General features: G+C 44.7%; 1 protein-coding gene across 2 annotated transcripts in view; it reads left to right on the top strand.

The window, feature by feature from the left end:
• Positions 1–23,213, top strand: part of TTYH3 (tweety family member 3) — a 283,690-nt gene that overhangs the window by 176,212 nt on the left and 84,265 nt on the right. For both annotated transcript variants that reach the window (XM_069209948.1, XM_069209947.1), the window contains exons 5-6: positions 7,672–7,767; positions 22,051–22,123. In XM_069209948.1, coding sequence (XP_069066049.1) covers positions 7,672–7,767; positions 22,051–22,123 — 169 coding nt within the window. The remainder of the gene's footprint in view (positions 1–7,671; positions 7,768–22,050; positions 22,124–23,213) is intronic.

Here is a 23,213-nt window from a genome sequence, read left to right as displayed (position 1 = left end):
GTCACTACTTTTCTTGGGGGTCCAGTCACCCCGTTTCCACTCTTAAAGTGGCACAGGTGTTGCCTTGTCATTATAGGTGTGTAGGTTTTGTAGCACTGATGACTCTTTTGCCTTATTTCAAATTCATTTGATCCCTCGATCTCCAGCAAACTGTCTGTAATGTATAGAGAAGCTCAAGGAGGTGTAGAACTCTAATCCAATTTGCGGGTGTTTCCCAATTGCCGGTGGCAGCCTACTGTGTCCCTAACGCCCTGTGGCCAGGTTCACCACATAAAAATGTCAACTGCAGCCAGCTGTCTATGGTAAGGGCCCCAAACATTAGTAGAGCATGGGATCTATTATAGGTGCCGTATCCATTACATAGAAACCAATGGTATTTTTATTATAGCGTCTCACTATGTAAGCGCTGTTAAAATGTTTGAGGTCATATCTTAGTGCCTGGAGTGCTAGGACATTTTTTTTTGTGTTCTTTTCATTAACTGTCCTGCTTTACCTGTCAATTAATACAGGCATATTTTCAAGAATTAATTCTGATTGAACAGCAAGACTGTTGGGTATGATACGGGTGCCAAACCTACAAAGGGAGTACATTGATTGTATAGTTGGAGTACTGTGGTACCCAAGGGCATAAGGCACAGTGGTATATGAATGCATCCTTCACAGGTGACGCGCACCAGTGCTTAATTTGTGTCAATGGTTGGAGGTGGAGGGCACAGCAATTCATTTCAGACTTGGACCCAGAAGAGAGACTAAGGTCTAAAAGGGAGACACAAATAATAGGAAAACAGTTACAAAGTGAAAAAGCAAGGATGAAAGAGAACCTCCAAGAGTGACATAAAGAGACAGGAAATGTAGGGTGGTGCAAGAAAGAGACATAGGGCCTCATTACAGCCCTGGTGGTCATAGACCGCCAGGGCTGTTTTGGCGATTGTACCACCAACAGGCTGGCGTTACAATCTGGCGTATTACGACCGCGGCGGTAGCGCTGCGGTTGCACCGCCGGGACCGGCGGTTTCCCGCCATGGATGTCCCGGCGGTGCCGAGGGGATCACAACTCTCCTTCCCACCAGCCTGTCATTGGCGGTAGAGACCGCCATGGAAAGGCTGGTGGGAAGGGGAGTCGCGGGGCCCCTGCAATGCCCATGCACTTGGAATGGGCAGTGCAGGGGCCCCCAGGCACAGCCCCACCCCGCTTTTCACTGTCTGCATAGCAGACAGTGAAAAGCGCGATGGGTGCAGCTGCACCCATCGCACGGCCGCAACACCGCCAGCTCCATTAGGAGCCGGCTCTAATGTTACGGCCGACATCCCGCTGGGCCAGCGGGAATGTCGTAATGCGGCTGGCGGGATTGTGGCCAAACCTCTCCTGCCAAGGTTGTAATGAGGGCCATAGTGTGGAACTAAGACTAGGCAGGCTTGATCTTCAGCAACCCAGGCATTCAGCAGTCCATTCCTCAGGAAAATGTTATGCCTTTGCTTTATTGTTTTACAGACCAAGCAATGCTGCCCATGTTCTTCGTCAATGTACAGTACCGGAGTACTCTTCAGGGTGAGGTAGCACAACATAAAAATCATTCATAAATAAAGTGTCAGGTTTTTTTTTCGTAAAGAAGCAACAATTTTTATGTTAGGGTTAGGGTGCTGTTGGGGAGCTTTTTTTGTTGAAACCCGAGGATAACTTATTTGTTCTCTTCTTGGTTTTTGTTACACAAACAATCATTTTTGTCCTAAATCTTCTGAGCACACGAGGCCAAATGGAGAACTTCAGTGTGTCCGCATGCAGAAGAGTGGTCGACGGTAATGGCATTTAAGTATTCAGTAGACTCTAGACAGTTTAGCCTTAAATAATTAATTAAGCTGCCAGCCCCTTTCCCAGAACTTGGACCAGATATCACTGGTATATGTAACAGATATGCATGCTACTGTCAAGTCTTGTCTACTTGTCAATCAAAACAGCCAACCCCGACGCACCCATATTTACCAGAAATGTTAACGTATCATGTCTATCAGTACATGAAATGATGCAGTGCTCAGATATAACCTGTAAACCATGTCGGTTTTACTGACTGTGCCTTCAAAACTAGCCATAACAAAACCAACTAGCAGTAGGGGGCTTCCACACTCCATGGGATATCACGAGACCCACTATTGTACCCAGTAATGGTGTTCATAGTAGTGCCAGAAATAGATTTCTCTGATTTGGAAAGTAGTTTCCGACCCATTTTTGACATTACAATATTAAATGGTATCACATCATGACCAGGGGAAGAGCCAGTCCTTTACCTGCATGGATCAAACCCCTCTGAGAAAGGGGTTTGACTGGGCGGATAGAATCCTGGTGGCGTGAGCTGTTTAATGGAGCTTCATCACTGGCGAAGCACTCCTTCATGTACCAGTTGTGTTTTTGTAATTGGCGGTAGCTGCCTCTGGGCAGATACTTGGATTATAACCTGGCAGAATGCTAGAACCATTTTATTTAAACAAATCAAACCAAAAGAAGTGCTTTTATGGATTGCTCTGTTAAATGATTTTTGGTTTATATGTAAGAATCAAAAAAAGCCCAAAGGCACACATTTCAGTCAATACTAAATATGTGCAAAAAAAGTGTGTAAAACTTCCTTGAGATTGTTAACCTCAAATGTATTTACTTAAAAATAGCCAGCATGCCACGGTGAAAAGGTACGGTGATTGAGTAATCCTTGAAAACAGGAAAATAAGTGTAAAACAGACTAAGCACCCAATTATTTCTATCTGTGTTACATGAATAAAGTATTGCAGTAGTGCGTTTGAGTGTTCCAGCAACTGACGTTTTGACCATCTAAAAGGAAATTGATAAGGGCTTCTTAAGGACCACAAAAGTTCAGCTGACTTTTGGTCTACTGGTCAGACTAAGAAATGGCTAAAAATACATCTAATATATAATTGATATGTAAAGTGATTTGGTAATGGAGGTGGATAAACATGTTATCAGATCTTATTCTTAAGGGACAACACGCTCCCAGAATCCCATTTTTGTCACCACTGGCTGTTCTTTTTATATAAGAAGATTAGAGTAGCCAAACGAGGCAAAGGACTTAGGGAGGGCGCTTCTGTGAGGTAGAAATGGAATGAGACAGAATTCGAATGAGAGATGATCTCTTCACTTCTCAACTACTTCAGATCAGTGAGCTTTTGCACAACTACTACTTCAAACCAATTCCAAGTCCTGATTTTTGTTGTCACATTTGTCGATCACCTCTTATTAAAAAGAAAAAAATATAAAAAAAAAAAAGCCACAGCTACAAATCAACGGTTGGCTGGTTGTAAGTCTTTGACGAGTCCCAGCAAGCACACACTGGCACTCCACTCCACCGTCTCCAGCACCATAGTGGTCAAGGCCCCTGTAATGTGAGTCCAGAATCGCTGGACATAGGAGTACAGCCAGGGTACATGGAGGAAATCTGCGTCAGGTGCACGACAGCATGCACACCGCGTATCTTGTCTCAAACCATGTTTGAATAATCTGACAGGTGGACTGTACATTTGTTTTTAATACTTAAAGTGGATAATGCGCAAGCTACAGTTAGATGTAAGCATACTCAGCTCTGCACAACTAAAGACCCAGTCTAGCGGTCGGTCCAGCACTGCATTCCATCTCTCCATTGCCAGATACATGGCCACCGGTCTCTCCTGCCTTCACCAAATTATATAATTTAGTGATCAAGTTCCTATGTGTGTCACTAGTCAGCAAGGTTTGTAAGTCACGGAGTGTGGGACGTTCGCTAGAAATATGTGGATAGTACTCGCGTAGGGCAGCTCAGAGGCGAAAGTATGTGAAGGTCAACAGCGGGGTGTGATACGGTCTGTGAAATGTCTCCAAGGCTATGAAAGTGCACCGGGGTAGGCATCCCTCACTGTCTCCAGCCCAGCCCGACCAAGCAGACCCAATGCCTTATGCTCTTGCGTAACCTATAGGGCGTGATGGGATTTCAGATGAAGTTCTGGAGCATATAAAGGGACCTTTGCCGCTCCCGCCCCTAGAGCCTGCCACACACATTTTGGAGTGGATTGTATCGATTTCTCTGTGTCACTCCCTCGTGTTTATGTAGCAGTATAAATGTAGCAGGTTGGGAAACGCATCATCATGTTCTTCCGCAAAATGAGGAACATAATCATGAGGAATGTACCAGTAGTGGCCAAATTTGGCTTGTGCACATAAACACTATAGTTGGAAATCTCATGCATTAAAGTCTCCTAGTGTGTACATTGGGTGAGCATCTCCCAGCGTATTCATGGCTATTTCCCAGCCCAAGCCAATGTAAGGTACGTAAAGTAAGGCATGTAAAGTGTTTTAAAGGAATGTTGCGGCAGCACTGATGGAATATTGATAAAAAGGTATAGAAATTTTGGCAGTACTACCATTTTCATAATGGCTACTCTGTCTGCTAAAGATAACAGTAACCTGATCCTTCAAGTGCAAGATGGCCCTTCCATAGTAGTAACATATTACAAGCTCAGGATCATTATGGGTCCACATCCCCAGGTATTTATCAGGTACCATACTCCACAGCACTAGAAAACCTAGCAAGTATGTTTGGGTGCTCAGCATCAGGGGGCTCACCACCGACTTTGCCCAGTTAATGCTCAAGCCCGAGTATCGTTCAAATCTAATATATTCCCTGAATATTGACACTAAATGTGTAGCAGGTTCCCAAACGTATACTGCAATATCATCCGCATATAAGGAGATAACCAGAAGTCTCAATGTAAAGTAAAGTGCGGAATGACATGGTGCACCCAAGCCAGGGACTCCAGTGCAGTAGCACATAACACTGGTGACGGGGACACCGCTGTCACGTGCCCCTGTAAACTCAGAAACCCTCGCACGGGCTACTATTGATACGCAATCAGGCCACTGGGTCCTAGTATAATAAATGAATCCATCGCAGGAATGCTGTGTATATCCCAAGACAGGCCAGAATCAGGAAGAGGGTGAAGAAGCTGGAGCCACGTAAGAAGCGTGGCAGCTGTGGATAAAAAGTACTATCAAAAATTAGCTCAGACGTGTCAGAAGAAGAAACAGTTCAATTCAGGGGGCTTAGCAAAAATTGTCAAATGAAAAAATAAAATGAAGATCTAGAGTCAGAGACATAAAAAGGTTTCTTTTATATAAATATTGCAGGGAATAAATAAAAAATATTTAGCAGTGTGTGCCCTCCTAGCTGTAAGAACTCTTCTATTCTTTAGCAATTTGGATACTTCTGCTTGGATAGCTTAACTAGTCTGCTCATGGTAAAACCGGGTCTCTTTTCCGTAGCTTTGCCATTTCCTATACCAAGTAGTTTTAGGTTTTACTCTGTTTTATTGGGCTATTGCTATACATACACCCACCTACATCCAGTGGCACTGCGGCGCATCGGTTATCACATTAGGTGTATAAGAGTAAATTCACTGAGAACTTCAACAAACAATTTCCCTTTGTCCCCCTTTCCTAGTTAATCATAATCCAAGGATAGTTGCAAAAAAATTATATGACAGGCTGCTGCGGAAGATGGCTCGGTGGTAGGGTAAGGGTTGCTAGCCAGAATTTGTCCCCTCGGGCCTCCCTACCCCCGCTCCCCCAACGGGAGACTGAGTAGTGAAGCTAATCATGTCGCTTTTGAAGCTTGAGTTAAACGGAGTATCCATAAATATTTTGGGCAGGTGAGCTTTTGGAATTCGTCTGACAAACATTTTATACAGGGAGCCCAGGTTTTGTCAAAAGTTGTTTTTCTCTTCTAGGTATGCCGATATTTTTTTCCATCCCCAAGATCAAGTACATTTCTCAACAGTGATTCCTACTCACTCGTGACGGAGATGAAGAAAGATATGTTGGAGTAGCTGGTTTGAAAGCTTTGATCATGGCTGTTTTCCAGTGTGTTGCTGTAAAGCGTTGTTGGTGGTGTGTTTGATTTAGGTGGGGTTCTAAGGTGGGAGTGTAATTGTGATGGTAGTGTGGGGTATTGATGGTGCAGCTGACATCTAGGTACTGGAGTAGGTATTCATATAGAGGTTAAGGTTTACACAGTGGTGTACAAGAAAGGTACAAGGATGTTGTTCAGTGTGTATTTGTTGGTGCACCTTGAAGAGTGTATGTTGTTGGTCGTGGTGTAGAAATGTGCTTTGGGTGTTGGGCTGCAAGTGATTTAGTCTCAAGTCACTGATGATGTTTGATATGAGTGTGTTGCTTATAAGAAGGTTAAGTAGGATGGAGATGGGGAGGATGATGTACACATTGGTGTATGGCAGAGGGGGTAGTGTTGGTGCATGGTGTAAGGTGTCATTTGATGGTGTAAGGGAATGGAGTGTATGTTGGTGCCTGGTGGAGTGACAAGGCCGAAGTAGGATGTTTTCAGACGGCTATAAATGCCCTGACAGTGCTGTTCCCTACTGATCCTACTAGCTACACAAGTGGCTGGCGGCACTGAAGGGAAAGAGGCAACATGCCCTGATAGCGGATGCAGACATGGCATAGGTTATGGTGTAGGATACGGAATGTGTTGTGGGGTGTATTTGGTTTGGGTATAGGTAGTGGTGTAGCGTTTAGTAAGCGGTGTGGCATTAAGTGTAGGTGGTAGCGTAGAGTGTAAGTTCTGCTGTTCGTATTGTTTGTGATATTTGTCGGGGTTGTAGAAGCTAGGGTGTTATTATGTATAGTGTAGATACTGAAGTATGGTATAGGTGGTGTAGGCTACGGATGGTGATGCAGGTTTTAGTGTAGGTGTACGTTATAGATCATGGTAGTGTTCTTGTAGGATAAAGGTGGTGGTGCAGGTGTGGGATGGGGTTGTTGGATGCAGGTGATGGTGTAGCATTTATGTAGTGGTATAGATGCTTGCGGCATAGGGAATAAGTGTAAGGTGGCTGTCTGTGGGCAGGCTCACCTGCTATTGTGCCCCTATGCACCTGACCAGACTTCAGCCAAACACATTGGGCTACCTCGATAGTACATAAAACAGTTACTGGATCGCTCTGTCAGGATTAACAGTATCTCCAAAACATGGTGCGCTGCACTGGCCATACTTTTCTTTTTAGAGGCCGATAATGTTAAGTGCACTGCAGCTTCCTGGCACATGCCAGTCTACAGTATTACCCTTGGTGGTGTTCTACCGAACGCCATCAGGGAACATGACACTACAACTACAAAATATTATGCTACAATTCAGCACATTGTTATGTGGAAGTTAAGCAGTACCGGACCTCCTTATTACAATATATGGGGAACTTCTGAATTTTCTTGGGGAGTTACTTGGACACATGGTTTATTTTGAATCTGGCAGTAAGGGAGCAACACTGAACTTACCCTTTCTTATTCATAATCATGACCAGGATTTTCTAAGCCACACCTGGATTCTGAATCTTTGGCGTCCTGGTGTACGCCATATAACTACTAGTTGAATTTCCATATCCTGATTATGTACACTGTGTTATATTTATAAGTTTATAGATAGGTTGCCACCCAGTTAAATGATGAGTTGGACCTCATCCATGTTCACTAACATCTTGAATTGTATTCTTGCTGTTTGCTTGTGTGGGCACCCTTGTTTCCCATCTGTTTTGAACACCTCCATGTCGGCAAGATCACCAGCTAGCAACAAGCAGGTTCACGGATGGTTCTTTTTTATTTAGATCTTTGCCTTGTTTCATCCACAGGTGGCTGGGCTATCTGAGCTTGCTCCTCTTTCACGTCATCATCTGTTTGCTGGTGCTATTTGGGCTTATCCGGAACTCGAAGGCCATCCTGGCAGGGTAAGTTAGAAGCTCCTCACAGGTGAATGCACTGATCTGTTCTTTGCAGTCTGCTTACTTTGAGGAGTTTGGTACAGTCTGTGTGTAAACGTACAGAAACAAATTCTTTAAACAATGAAGGGAAAAGGAGGGCTGCCAAAATAGTTTGTGTTGGATAAGACCACCAGCGAGTTACATATTTACAAAAATCTTTCAGTTCTAACTCTTTCAGCAGTATAAGTCTTTCTCACTGAAAAACGGGCTCAGGAAGGTTCCCCAAGGAGCCATCAGTTGTGTTTTCTACGCTTCTTGTAGATTTGTGTTTTTCTTGTTTTATATTTTGACTTCTCCTTGGAGTATTTATCATGGGATACCCAGTGATAATAACACCCAGGAGGCCTCACCCTTTTACTGTCATCTTAGATGATTGTTGACCTTGCAAAACTGTTAATACCATGTTATAATGGCTGTGACTGTGAATTAAGACACATAACCTGGAGGATCTGCAATTATCACATAGTTTAGGTTAGTTTGCATGCCTGTAATGCTTTATACATTATTACTGAACTGAAGATAATTTTTTTAATCAACATTTAAAGGATAGCCTATGAGTATAATCTGTAAATGCTGAAGATGTGCAGAGCCCAATGGACCCTGCCGGGTAGCCTTTCCAACTCTTAAATAGAGCAGCCTTGCAGCTGCTGCCACCTCTGGTGGATTCCTTTGCTGATGAGACTGTCTGCCACTCCACCCGAAAAGAAGTGCTAGCAGCCCCTAATTAAGGCCTCGTTTTAGCCAGTTATTTGAAAAAAGTATTCAATACTTGGTCGTTGCACATTTTCAGAGATCCTGCACCTTTTAGAGATTTTATATTCCAGATATGGACCCGGCATTTCATCTCACTACTTTAAGTGGGTCTACTCTGATAGTCTTTCTATACCCTCAGTGGCTCTTGCAATGACTTTATAAGTTTGGATGAAGGCACACCGTAGCCTTTTGTCCAAGGTTTGCCTCCTAATGTGCTTCGAGTACTTATAAGCCTGCGATCTTCACTCGAAGCAGTTGATTGGTTTCCACTCCCTCTGACTCCCCTCCTCCTTTCCAGGCATTTCCAAACAATTGCTAGGTAAACTCCCTTGAGTACACAAGGTTAAGACAGGGTGTCAATGGCTGGCACTTAACATGATAGCCTGCTTTGCACAGCCTGGCCCTATTATTGAGATAGCATTATAGCCTTAAGTCATGACCCACCTTGTACGGACATGTCACCTGTCGCTTAACTCCTACAACTAAATGTTCTGCTAACTTCCAGAGCATCCTCAATTTGTGCCAGCACCGTTGCTCTGCCTCTGGAGTGACAGTATATTCACCCATCATCAGAACAGGTTTCAGCTTCATAATATTTGTGCAATGATTGTAATCTTCATCTCTCCACTTCACACTTCGTTTAGGACTGGCGAGGATTGGGGTGGGTCCTCTGAAAGTCCAACATCAAGCTCAAGTGCCGTCTGTTTAGGGAAAACATCCCTACCCTAGACCACATCTCCAGTATTATTTCCTTTAACTAGATGTACCTTTCTTATTCCAGTAATTTTGCCAAATGTATTGGATTACAGTTTCAAGACCAGAAGCAATGGGTTTTATGCCAGTCTGTCGATGCTATTTATATTCTGCCCATCCGTCTTTCTTGCAGCTGGTGTTTAATCCACTCAGTCACCATAAGAGAAGGTTGCCATTCGGCATGTATTTTTCACAGCTTGAAAGTCCAGATTGTCACTTAGAGATTACCATTTTATTCAGTCTGTTATTACAAACATAGTTTTACTGCACATTGAGAATACAGGTCGGGAAGATTTATTTCAAACCTTCTACGTGCCCATAGTCAATTTATATGCAACAGAGCTGCTCGATTCTCTAGGCTTTTACCAATTGAATTGTATCTTGTTTGGGACATACACTAAAATTTAAAGAATGGGCCAGCTGGTTAATATTTATTATTATTCTGCCAATCTTCTTTGGAAAACGCAGCTTAGTCGAAAATCTTGATCTATCCCCACACGCCTATGATGTCACAATCTCATTTCTTTTCTCTATCCTCCTCTCTCTTGCTCTCCCAGTCTGTTCCCTACTTCTCTACTCCCTTCCTATTATGGGTGCCCTTGACTTCACTCATTTTACCCCTTCCTACTCCCATTCATCTCCCCCCAATAAATCCCACACTCACAAATAGGTGGACCTGGGACCAGTCATAAGTTCTGTTTGGGTCTCAAGGAGAGCTTAAGGGGGAGATGGTGGGAGTGGGAGAACAGGAGGTGGCAGTGAGCACACTATAATGCTAATGTCATTACTGATATTGGATTCAGTTACCAGTGCTTGTTTCTGACCCTTTAAAAAAATAATATTATAATAATTGTTTTTGAGTATGGCACGTAAAACATTTGTATTAAACGTTGTGCCTGTTACATTACATTCTGGTACATTCCAAACAATGGCCTACAGCCCGTTTCGCTGGATCCTTCAAAAACACCATCTAATATCCATTCCAGCATCATACGTTCTATGTACTCCACTGTGCAGTTCCAGCAGCGCTTCATTTCATTGCTGCTGTGCATGGGGACGGGGAGACCAGGGACAAAAGAAGGAATCAAGCGCATACAACAATCTTTCCCACTGTCCACATTACCCAGCAAAGATTCATACAGTGATCAGGTAGAGGGCAGTATCTGTTCCTGATGCTGTTCTTGTTGCTTATCTGCTATTGCAGGTACTAAGGCATCTGTCTCTTGCGAAGTCCATTTACCTTGTCCCTCTTTTCACCTCTGTGTACAACACGGTCCCTTGTTCATACCACCATCTTTTGAGCGCTCTCAGTCAGCCACCGCAATTATCGGTTTCTTCGCTGAGATCATTGCCAGGTCTTTGAATGTGTTGGTTACTTGCTTTGCTTTGAGTCAGGCATATATTTCTAACAAAAAAGCCTCTGTGGGTCTCATGTTTCTAGCTGTCATTGTCTGACTCTTTTCTCCTACTTTGTCCTAATATTTTTCTAACTGCGGGCACCTCCATACCATGTGGTTAAATGCTATGTTAGGGTGGGCACATGTGAGGCATTTCTCCTATGCTTCTGGGTAGTTTTTGTTGATTCTCTTGGGCATTAGATATGCCCGGTCTACTTACTACTGTTTAATCAGCCATAATCTAGCATTCCTAGAGATTTTGGGGATGTTATGCTTAGGCCTGGGTGGAGTTTGGGGAGTTCCGGTATGCGGAACTCCGCAAAATGACCAAAAAACTCTGCCTCGCTACGCAGAGTTCCGCAAGCGGCAGAATGCGTTAGGTCACGCCGTTTGTGCTAATTTTTAGCGCCGGATGTTTGTCCCGTGCTGGGAATTCAGAGCGAACAGCACTGCGCGCAGCGCAAGAGGGCGCTGCTTCTTTTCTGATGCTCGAGTAGATTTTCTACTCAAGTGGCAACTTCCTCAACGTGAACAGAAATTTCTGAACGCGGGCAGTAGCAACCATCCACGACCGCCCGCCCGCATTGAGAACTCTTGCTGGGAGGTGGTGATTTTCCTTGTTCGCGCTCGCCAACTTAATGTTGCCAAGACCGAGCGAGGAAAAAACTCAGTAAGAGGAGTTCACATCCCACCCCTAGTTATGCAGAACCCTAACCCTTTCTTCTTCCATGATGTATTTTTGGTGCATTCACTGTCCATGCCTCTGCAAGTAATCTGCTTTACGTTTCTATTGATGGATTAGTGCTTGGTATATTGATGTTATCACTTTAAATCTGCAATCCCCTATGTTGTCTTGGTTTTCTAACCCCTATCTTCCACATCCTTTAAGTCCCCCCTATCCCCCCCTCACCTCCCCCCCTTAGCTTCTTGCAGGAGGAAGTGGCCTCTGGGCATTTTATATTCTGTTTCTAAATCTTTATAGAGTCTGAAGTTTTCTGGCTCGTACAAGTCTCCCACGTTCTCAACTCCAATCTCTAACCATCCTTCTTGATGCTTTTGGCAGAGCATGCTTTCAAGGTGAAGATCTGCTATGTAAGGGGTCCTAGTTTGCATTCGAAGTAGTGCTCTCTTCCCACAGTAGCGTAAGATCTGCTGCAGTCTATCTTCTCCACGTTAGCCAGCCCAGGCTCAAACAGTATTGCTAGCATCTCTATGAAGTCTCGGTCTCCAGGCCATCCCTGTTTAATAGTTTATTATTCATCTCCCTAGTGGCCCGCTGTAACTGAACTTCCAGGTAGTTCAGTTCAAAGTCTGGGGCATCTATGCCACATTCCTCTGATGGTAATCTCAGGTTCTCATGTTTGCCAGCACAAGTTTTCCTCACCTCCCTCCCCATCTCAGATCCACCTTTATGGAGTCAATCTCAATGAACCATGCTTTCTTTAGCTGAATTGGTGAAGTGAAGAAATAAGACACCAACCTTAACAAAGACGCCATTTTCGCCGGACACCCTCCCTGCTTCAGAAAAGGGCAGTCTTAAAAAACGCCACGTTGTTCCACATGGCATTATTGGCAGGTCTTGGGTTCACCTCTATCAGATCTGTTTCAGTTCTATAGGTTTGAACTTCTAAGTACCACATTGTAGTATCTCTCCATCGTACCTTTCCTGCTTGTTACTGTCCCTTGCTGTTATTAACTTTGGTGACCAGGTTAAGCCATAAGCATTGTGAACTGGCTGTGCTGCCAGTAATTCTATATTAGTACCCTATATATAAAGATGCATTCCGATTAGCTCAACTAATCAAAATGATATGCATGCTGGCACTAACTATTGTTGTTTGCCTAGAATCATGTTTCAGTGGTTGGACTTTAAGCAGGAAGGACAGTATATAGGTATTGGAGTGGGAAACCTCAAGGCCCCCTCGAAAGACACTGAGATGATCTGGAATTGACGTCTAGCACAGTACATGAAGATTAGAATAGCCAGTCCTCTAAGTGTGCAAAAATGTGAAAGCAGAGGAGCTGAGCAGAACTGTCATGCATGAGCGGATCAGGAGTGAACACATTAGAAGATGTCTACTGCCAATAGGAATCCACAGTTGCATGTATTTGCTAGCATAGAAAGCGCAAAAGTGCTGTGATACCCCGAGCCCATCTCCAGCAGAATTCATTTTCTGTCAGTTGGCCTTTCCCTTTGCCTACTATCCCTCCAACTTCTTTCATTTACTTTTGAAAGCCATCATTAAGCTCTCACAATCTTAGATAAGGATGATTTTTGTCAGTGTAGACTGGCCATTGTTTATGTATTATGAGTACATATTGTGCATAGTTTAACTTCATTCATTTGTGGTGAAGTCCATCCGGGGTTTCCCATCTCTTCTCCTTGTTCTCTGGCTGTTGCCCATAGCCTTCCAGTATCTTCTCCCTTCAGAATGTTTGTGTGCTTAACTGGGAGGATTCTGTTCTTGACAGTTGGTCCTGAGCCAGAGTCTGGACAGTTTAATTGTAATGATGTTCACTACCACTAAACCTGTTACTACTTCACAACCTTCTGAGTTGTGTGTTTCATGAAAAGCACTCAAGCACCAGTGGCATTATCACTGCATACTTCTGTAAAGATAATATAGAATATAATCTACAGAGGATCTCTTGTAAAACATGGCCGGTAGAATCCTCAACACAGCCCATCTGTGCTGAAGTTCATCACCTAACTAAAGAGTTACAACCAGTGTGGTCTTTGAATATTACTGTGAACCGCTGAATATTATACAAGATGTTAAGCGCCTGGCGACTAGAGCTTCATATATTGTCAAATGAATTGAGGTGTTTCATTTGATCCCTAGAGAACCACTTTGATGCAGAGATTTGCCAAGAAAATAGTATATATTTTTTCTGTTAGAGACTTGTAACTGCAGATTTCTTACCTTATGACTTTACCTAGGTGTCAGACTGGGTTCATAAACTTTTGTAACAATTTCTTTGTGCGTTGGTAGGTGGCATTGTGCTATTCTGTGTTGGATTGTCCTGCCCCAGATGCAGCATCCAGACCCTGATATATGCGCCCCCTGGGTTCACTGGCCTTGGTTTCTTTCTTTCCACACCCTTAGACGCGGAACCAGAGCTTCTCAAATCCTGCTGTTCTGACATTGTTTTCCCAAAAATGCACTACAGTGTGCGACATCTCTGCCTAAGACTATACGGTTTAAGCCTTGTTGAGATTGTCACCGAAGGTTGTTAGTGACTGGCACCTGTGACATCTGTCTGTAGCACCTTGGATTCAAACTTAACTCAACATCATGTGAGTCCTGCGCAAAAATGTATTGTAAGGCCATCTGCAACTGCGAAGTGAAACGCGCCATTGCCAAATTCAGCAAAAGTTCCAAAAAGCTGTCCTGGTCGAAGTAGAGGGCGCACATGCGCTAGCGCTCCCAGGGCCACTGCCGTGACTGATAGTCATCAAAGTCACTAGTTTCAGGTAGGTTGAAAAAGTAAAAGAAGCACAAGAGGTCTGTAGGAAGTTGGCTCTGTATATACTATTTCAAAGTAAGAAATAGTGTGCACAGAGTCCGAGGGTTCCCCTTAGACGTAAGATAGTGGCAAAAATAGATAATTCTAATGCTCTATTTTTGTGGTAGTGTGGTCGAGCAGTAGGCTTATCAGAGGGTAGTGTTAAGCATTTGTTGTACACACACAGGCAATAAATGAGGAACACACACTCAAAGACTTACTCCAGGCCAATAGGTTTTTAAATTGAAATATATATTTTCTTAGTTTATTTTAAGAACCACAGGTTCAAGGTTTACCAGTAATACTTTAAATGTAAGGTACCTCACTTAGATGCTTTAGGAACTTTGAATAAAAGCAATATTACATACAGTCTTTGTAAAAATGGCAATAAGCTGTTTTCAAAGTGGACACAGTGCAAAAATCAACAGTTCCTGGAGGAGGTAAGTAAAGGTTAGGTTTGAAGGTAAATAAACACTTACAAGTCTCAAAGTTTGGGCACAAGTAGCCCACTGTTGGGGGTTCAAGGCAACCCCAAAGTTACCACACCAGCAGCTCAGGGCAGGTCAGGTGCAGAGGTCAAAGAGGTGCCCAAAACACATAGGCTTCAATGGAGAACAGGGGTGCCCCGGTTCCAGCCTGCCAGCAGGTAAATACCCGCGTCCTCAGGGGGCAGACCAGGGGGGTTTTGTAGGGCACCGGGGGTGGGGGGGGACACAAGAAGGCACAGAAAGTACACCCTCAGCGGCAAAGGGGCGGCCAGGTGCAGTGTGCAAACAGGCATCGGGTTTTAGATAGGAAGTAATGGAGGGACCCGGGGGTCACTTCAGCGATGCAGGCACGGGGGGGGGGCTCCTTGGGGCAGCCACCACCTGGGCTAGGCAGAGGGTCGCCTGGGGGGTCGCTCCTGCACTGGAGTTCGGTTCCTTCAGGTCCTGGGGGCTGCGGGTGCAGTGTTGGTTCCAGGCGTCGGGTCCCTTGTCGCGGTCAGGGGGAGCCTCTGGATTCTCTTCAGGCGTCGCTGGGGGGGCTCAGGGGGGTCATCTCTGGTTACTCACAGGCTCGCAGTCGCCGGGGAGTCCTCCCTGAGGTGTTTATTTTCCGCAGGTCGAGCCGGGGGCGTCGGTTGCAGAGTAGAAAGTCTCACGCTTCCGGCGGGAAACGTGAAGTGCTTGAAGTTATTTCTTTGTTGCAAGAAAGTTGCAGATGGTTGAACAGAGCCACTGTTCACTGGAGTTTCTTGGTCCTTGGGTGCAGGGCAGTCCTCTGAGGCTTCAGAGGTCGCTGGTCCCTGTTGGATGCGTCGCTGTTGCAGTTTTCTTCGAAGTTGGGAGACGGGCCGGTAGGGCTGGGACCAAAGCAGTTGTCGTCTCCGTCTTCACTGCAGGTCTTCAGGCCAGCAGTCCTTCTGTTAAGGTTGCAGGAATCTAGTTTCCTAGGTTCTGGGAAGCCCCTAAATACTGAATTAAGGGGTGTGTTTAGGTCTGGGAGGGCAGTAGCAGTAGCCCTCCTTGTGCCTCCTCCCTGAGGGGAGGGGGGCACATCCCTATTCGGGGAATCCTCCAAAATCAAGATGGAGGATTTCTGAAGGCAGGGGTCACCTCAGCTCAGGACACCTTAGGGGCTGTCCTGACTGGTGGGTGACTCCTCCTTGTTTTTCTCATTATCTCCCCTGGACTTGCCGCCAAAAGTGGGGGCTGTGTCCAGTGGGCGAGCATCTCCACTAGCTGGAGTGCCCTGGGGCATTGTAACACGAAGCTTGAGCCTTTGAGGCTCACTGCTAGGTGTTACAGTTCCTGCAGGGGGGAGGTGTTAAGCATCTCCACCCAGTGTAGGCTTTGTTTCTGGCCTCAGAGAGCACAAAGGCTCTCACCCCAGGGGTTCAGAAACTCGTCTCTCAGCAGCAGGCTGGCACAGACCAGTCAGTCCTGCACTGAAGGATTGGGTACAATACAGGGGGCATCTCCAAGATGCCCTCTGTGTGCATTTTTTAATAAATCCAACACTGGCATCAGTGTGGGTTTATTATTCTGAGAAGTTTGATACCAAACTTCCAAGTATTCAGTGTAGCCATTATGGAGCTGTGAAGTTCGTTTTTGACAAACTCCCAGACCATATACTTAATATGGCCACACTGTACTTACAATGTCTAAGAATAGACTTAGACACCGTAGGGGCATATTGCTCATGCAGCTATGCCCTCACCTGTGGTATAGTGCACCTTGCCTTAGGGCTGTAAGGCCTGCTAGAGGGGTGACTTACCTATGCCACAGGCAGTATTTTGTGTGCATGGCATCCTGAGGGGGGATGCTATGTCGACCTTGCCTTTTTCTCCCCACCAACACACACAATCTGCAATGGCAGTGTGCATGTGTTAGGTGAGGGGTCCCTTAGGGTGGCACAACATACGCTGCAGCCCTTAGGGACCTTCCCTGGTCACAGGGCCCTTGGTACCACTGGTACCTTTTACAAGGGACTTATCTGTGTGCCAGGGGTGTGCCAATTGTGGAAACAATTGTACATTTTAGGTTGAAAGAACACTGGTGCTGGGGCCTGGTTAGCAGGGTCCCAGCACACTTCTCAGTCAAGTCAGCATCAGTATCAGGCAAAAAGTGGGGGGGTAACTGCAACAAGGAGCCATTTCCTTACAAGGTCTGAACATGGGTCTCTGTTGTCCCACAACTCCCAACATTTAGAGTTGTGCAATGCCCCAGGCACTTAGGCTCCTCTTCTCTGCGGGGTTGTTCCCCCACTTCACACTCCGATCCGATAGGCCATCTGTGACTCCAACAGCTCCAGGAGCCTAAACAGGCCTTAGACACCACTTTTGGTGCCCCACTGGATCCCTCTTGTGTTTCGGGTCCCAAGGATCCGAGGTAGCATCTAGTTGAGCGACAGCCAGCTGATCCGCCCTGACTGCGCCAACCATGTCTGCTCCTCAAACAGCATTACTCACTGGTCCATGATCACTTCTTATATCCTGGGGAGATATTTGCATGTGTTATGGGGCAGATAGGCAAACATCTTGTCAGCTGTTCCAGATGACATTCGGCTAGCCCTGCAGCAACTGATCCCAGATGGCCAGGATGAGGAAAGAAACTCCATCTGTTCAGGCTTGGACATGACCTGTGTGCAAAGGGCATTCGGGACCAGCGTGGTGCTGCAGCGCCCCGCATTGATTCGGTCTACAGGCGTTTTGTAGGAGGTCCAACAGTCCCTCAGACATGCTCTTTGACCGAACTTCAGTGTTTGGAGCGAAGGTGTACTCGGCCTCAGAAAGATTTAAAGAGAGGAAGACCACTTCTTGCTCTGTGGCCCGAGCTCCACCTGTTGGGTAGACCCTACAACAACCTAGCTCCTTTCAAGGTTTTGGCAGAGCAGAAGGTGCCTCAGTACATACCTCAACAACAACAAGCCACCCATTACTTTCAGGATAGAGACCAGGTATCAAGCCGACAGCATCCATACATGAGGAACAACGGGGAACTGAGCACCAAACCGATTTAATTTTCCCTCAGCAGATCAAGATCGCCTTGTGGGAGGTTGTATCCCTTATTACCGCCCCAGGTGGGGGAACATTACATCGACCTATGGGTGCTCCAGGTCGTGGAAAACGGCTACTCTCTGCCTTTCGAGTCATACCCCCAGAAATGCTGCCCACACTAAAGCACCTTCTGGAGGACCACTTGTCCATTCTCTGCTTAGAAGCAAGCTGTGGCCAAGGGAACAATAGAGAGTGTACCGGCATCAGAGATCGGGACTAACTGTTAGTCCCAGTTTTTCCGGTGCAAAAGAAGACAGAGGTATTTGTCCCATTCTAGATCTACACTCTCTGAACTTCTTCTTCTTGAAGGAAAAGTTAAGATGCTCACTCTGGCCTAAGGTTTGTTTGCTCTGGGCCAAGGGGACTGGATGGTGACATTGGATATGCAGACCGCCTAATTCCATATCTTGCATTTCCACAGACTCTACCTGTGATTTCAGGTAAGACAAGAGCTCTTCTAATTCTCTGTCCTCCCCTTTGGCCTTATGAGTGTACCTCTGTTTTTCACCAAAGTGGTGATTACAGGCCATCTGTGCAGTTTGGAAATATCAGGCATTCCATACCTCGACGATTGGCTTCTGATGGCGGGTTTGCCTCAAACAGTCCTAAACCATCTCCAGACGACCTGTTGACATAATTGGACTTTTCCATCAATGAGCCGAAGTCATTCATTCAGTTGTCGAAGGGGACTGAAAAATATCTGCAGTGGTGCCTGGCGACCTCAATTGGACCAGCAGCAGACCCCTCTCCCTAACCATCCAGAGCTAACATGTGTGCTGGGTGTATCATTGCTGTTTTGGGTAGGTCTTCTGGGAGAGGTGGAGTTTAGAGAACTCCGGACTCTAGTAGAGATGCGGTTTCACATCAGTTTTTTGGATTTGCGAGAAATTTGCTTGATGCTGAAGCCCATCAAGGGGGAACGGGTGCAGGTACTCACAGGTAACACGACAGCCATGTGGTGCTGCAACAAACAAGGCAAAGTGGGGTCATGGGTCCTCTGCCAGGATGCTCTTCGCCTCTGGAAAAGGCTGAATGCTCAGGCCATTTCCCTGGTACTCCTACACCTGGCAGGAACTTTGAATTTCAGGGCTGGCAAACTCAGTCAAACTTCTCTAGTGGCATTAATGGAGGTGGTGCAGGGGATCTCCCAGCATTGGGGAGATCCCAGCTTAATCTTTTTGCCACTGTGAACGTGCGATGTGAAAGCTTTTGTACATTGGAATTCCAAAGGCAGCTAACCCACCAAGTTAGCTTCCACCTACATTGGGGTTTGGGTCTCCTGTCTACCTTTCTGCCCCTATCTCCCCTGCCCAGAGTACTTAAAAAGGTCATGAGTGTCCGCATTCAACTCATACAAGTGGCTCCGAACTGGGCGAGTAGAGTGTGGTACTTCAAACCTCTGGCCATGAGCACATGTCCTCCAATCTGGATGTCATTTAGGGAGGACCTTCTGTCACAGCGGAAGGGTCGGGTCCTGCACCTGAGTCTACACAACCTATAGTCCGTGCATGGAGTTTGAGTGGCGACAGTTAAGATTCTTCAATCTTCCTCCTCAAATTGTGGGTGTCATCTTTGCAGTGAGTTTTCCATTCACCAAAACTTTTAATGCAGGATGATGGGAGATGTTTTTTGTCTGGTGTTCCTCACAATAGCATCCAACCTCTGAATGCACAGTTATCTGACATTCTTTTGTTCTCTCTTTCTCTCTTTTTCTCTTTATCTTTATCGTTATACCGCTTTAAAGTACTGTATCTGACTCACGTTAACAGCATTTGGGCACGCCTGTCTTTGCATGCATTAGCAAATTAAGCCTGACTTATTAGCTTTGCCAATGCTTTTTTTATTACCTAGCTTATTAAGTATTTTGTTTTGAGTCTGAAGTAAATGTGCATTGTTAATATGGAGAGGCCCCTTATGCGCGGCATATGGTTTTTAATTCATTTTTGTGTGTAACTGGCTGCCCGTGAAATTATTTTTAAAGCTGGAGTGATGTCACCAGAATTTTTCAAGCAGAGAATAAATTGGACAGTGAAGCGTTGTGCTCTTTATAGTTCACAAATATCTTTGCCAGAAGATCCCCGTAAACCCTATGTCTAGGGAAATGGGCCCCAGGGTATACCAAAAGTCCATTCCAAAAGAGTTGATGAAACTACTTTGGCCAATGCTAAAACAATTTTCCTGGCAATATAATATGATTTGATGAAAAGCCTTTTGTGGATCAACGTAGATCTTTGCCATAATTGTCTGGATTCTGACTCTCAGACACCCAAGTGGGCCATTTCTAGCTGCAGGTCTTACACGGTTAATCATTTTACATCCTTTGACCTTGTGATACAGGAGGTATGCTGAAGGTACTTTGTTTAGGATTTTGACGAAGTATCTATAATGGTACACTAGGATAACAAACAAGTAGACTTTCTTTGTTCCTCGTGAACACACAAAACGATGCGGTTTCCCATTGGCGTCGGTGTTAGTTAATATGGAATGAAAGACTGCATGAGCACTTCGCGCATATTGATTCGTCCCATTACTGACAGTGGAAACTAAAGCAGAAATGTATTGATTGCTTCATGCATTCCGAACTCCTGCTGTTGGAAGAGATAATGCTCAGTTTTGGTAAAGACTGATTGAGATGCTGACATTGCACTTCCGAATTCTTCCTTAACATCACTTCCGTCCTGGCTCCTGCATGGCTTTGGGTTCAGAGTCCGCATTATTAAGTGGCTGGCAGCGCCCTCATGCTTCAGAGCTCCACTGCCCTTGTTATTGACTCTGCACATCCACAGGCAGGCAGCTCTCAGATAGTAGGGTGGGCAGGTGGGGGTGATAGGAAAGTTGACTACTGTCTTGAAGTATGATTCATTATGTGAATTTACCCGTGTTAGTAATTTGTATTGTGGTGGAAAGCAGGACAGAATCCTGTGAAAAACAGGATGTTTTTTTAGGGTTTTGGTGTCACATCAAAAGATGCATTTGCTATAGTTCCTAAATAAACGCTCCCCTGGGCCAAGTGCTCAGTTCATTGTGGTCAAATGTTAGCAAAGAATCACTCACTTGACCTGGCCAGGGTCCGCTCTTTCCTTTCTTTGATATGGGAACCTGTACTTCAGTTTTTGTCACGTTAAGTGTAGAAATAGAGAAAAGTTTCCTTCTTTACTTATGGTTGTGCAGTTTCAGAGACACTTGTACACCGGACAAGGACAGACCTTTATTTGAGTCAAAAATATTTTACAATTGCACATCAGTATTGGTATTTCCAGTACGGTGGGTGAGGGAGCACAATTTACCTCTGTTTGCGTTCATTATTGTATATACTTTTCATCAGGCTTTTTTTATGTCAACCTTTTGTTGCTTTTGAGTGTAAAGTGGAGAATGTTGATTAGTCAGCGAAAACCTAACTTGTCTAAGGACTTGGCTGTGCAATGTGGTCTGACTGAGAATACGAGGCGAGCTGTGGATTTTTGTCTTTTTGCAATACCTTCATTTTGTTTAGTTTAAGATTGAGACATTTTGCACGAACTAGACAAACGAGCATCATCCATGAATTTAGAAGGTGGTCTAAACTTCATAAAAGTGTAGTATTCCAGATTCCGATTTCTCTTCACACTTTTATCAACAGTTTTGAAGGCATGCAAAATCCTCAAAGTTTAAAATCGACCCGTTGTTACAAAAGTGATGATGTGCTATCAAATTAACATTTTTAGCCCCTGCTTGCTTTGTAACACACAACAGGGGCAGATTTCCAAGACGTGATTGTTGCTCATATTTAAATATAGAACGGATCCGTTTTTGTTTGTTTTTCACACATTGTTATCATTTTGTCAAATGTTGCCATTGGCTGAACTACAAAAATGAAAGCCTGGTTGGGCACAAGAATGACACCAAAAGCGACAGCAGGATATTTTGTTGGTTGGTATGGGCAAACATTGTGTTTTGCGTTACAGGTGATACAAGTGGGGAAAGAGGTATTTGGGACCTGAGGGGTATCAGATTAAACCATTTGAAAGTGAGGGGTGATGTCCAGTGCCTGGCTGCAAGGGTGCATGTGAAAGTCGGTCTGAGAGTTGAATTTCGAGGTTGCTTTGTAGTAGGCCTCAGAGCGTAGTTTGGAATGTTAATGTATTTTTGTGAGCCGAGGTGAAGTGTCACAGTTGGTGGGTGGGACCTCCCTTCTTTGTCCACCGGGAAGGAAGTGTGTCTGTTGTGGGTGAGTGACCATGTATTGCCACATCTATGTGAGCCTCTATAGGCACAGATAGTTTTCCTCTAATCATGTACCTCCCTCCTTTCCATTCACAGGGTCTGCCTCCTGGGTGTGTTGGCGCTAATCATTAGCTGGGCGTCTATGGGGCTTGAGCTTGCTGTTGCTGTGGTAAGTGACCTACACTGTGAATGTATACTAACGGCCTTTAAGACATACTGTAGACTGCAGTTCATATCTAGAAAACGACCAAATAATTGTATCCTCTTCACTTGATAAGGGTAGCCCTTTTTGTGCCAGGCACCTCCCGATGTCACTGACCTGGTCCTATTACTGAGGTACTGGGTTGAAGTTTAGGGTTGAACAATAATTATTATACATTATTTCCTGTAAATTTTGCTGGGAATATTTGTCAGTCTAAAGGGCCAGGCCAGTTCCCCAGTTATCTTCTGGGCTGGTATATATATGTTTTATAACATTAATCAGGAAAGATCATAACTTTGATCATCATATAGTGCCATGGTCAGGTATGATAGCAAAATATTTTATGCCACATATCGTCTAACAGAAATATGGTTCCCTAAATATTGTGTACAAAATGATCGCCCCACTGGAGTTAATAATTGGAAATCTACACCCAGTGGAGAGGTACTCTGTAAACGATATTTAGGCCACACTTATTTATGTCAAAACATATTTTTGCTAACGATAATTCTGACATACAACCCGAATTTTACTAACATTTGTGCCTCTGTTAATACCTTTGTTGCGGTGTAATGTTTGTTGTTTCATTGTAGGCAACTAGTATGAATATCGTACAAACTGATCATAATACAGCTGTACATTCAGCCTGCCTTGTTGATCTATGGCAATGCATATTGTCAAATAGTTTATTAACGTTTGGAGACCTAAACAGGTTTTAAAGGCCAAAATTATATGTTGTGAAGAAAAACTCGTGCCAGGGTTATACTCTTAAGACAGGTGTATTTGCAACAAATCCTGGTTTTGAAACAAAGCAATTATCAGGTTACCTTGTTAAATGCTTTTCTCGATTTTCTTCCGAAGCTCTATTAACTGTGTTCCCATGAGTGGTATGGCCTGACATTGACATACTTGCTGACTGTAATTGAAGACGAGGTAATCTAGTGTATTTACTGTAATCAGTATTGAGTGAATCCACGATGCATAAAATAACTAAGTGCAATGGGCTATAATGCCCTTGTAATACAGCCGATAAGACAGTCAGTCACATTTGATGGCT

Source organism: Pleurodeles waltl, chromosome 10, assembly GCF_031143425.1.
Source record: "Pleurodeles waltl isolate 20211129_DDA chromosome 10, aPleWal1.hap1.20221129, whole genome shotgun sequence".
Lineage (NCBI taxonomy): Eukaryota > Metazoa > Chordata > Amphibia > Caudata > Salamandridae > Pleurodeles > Pleurodeles waltl.
The sequence above is the reverse complement of the archived record's forward strand: the minus strand, read 5'-3'. Positions and strand labels throughout refer to the sequence as shown.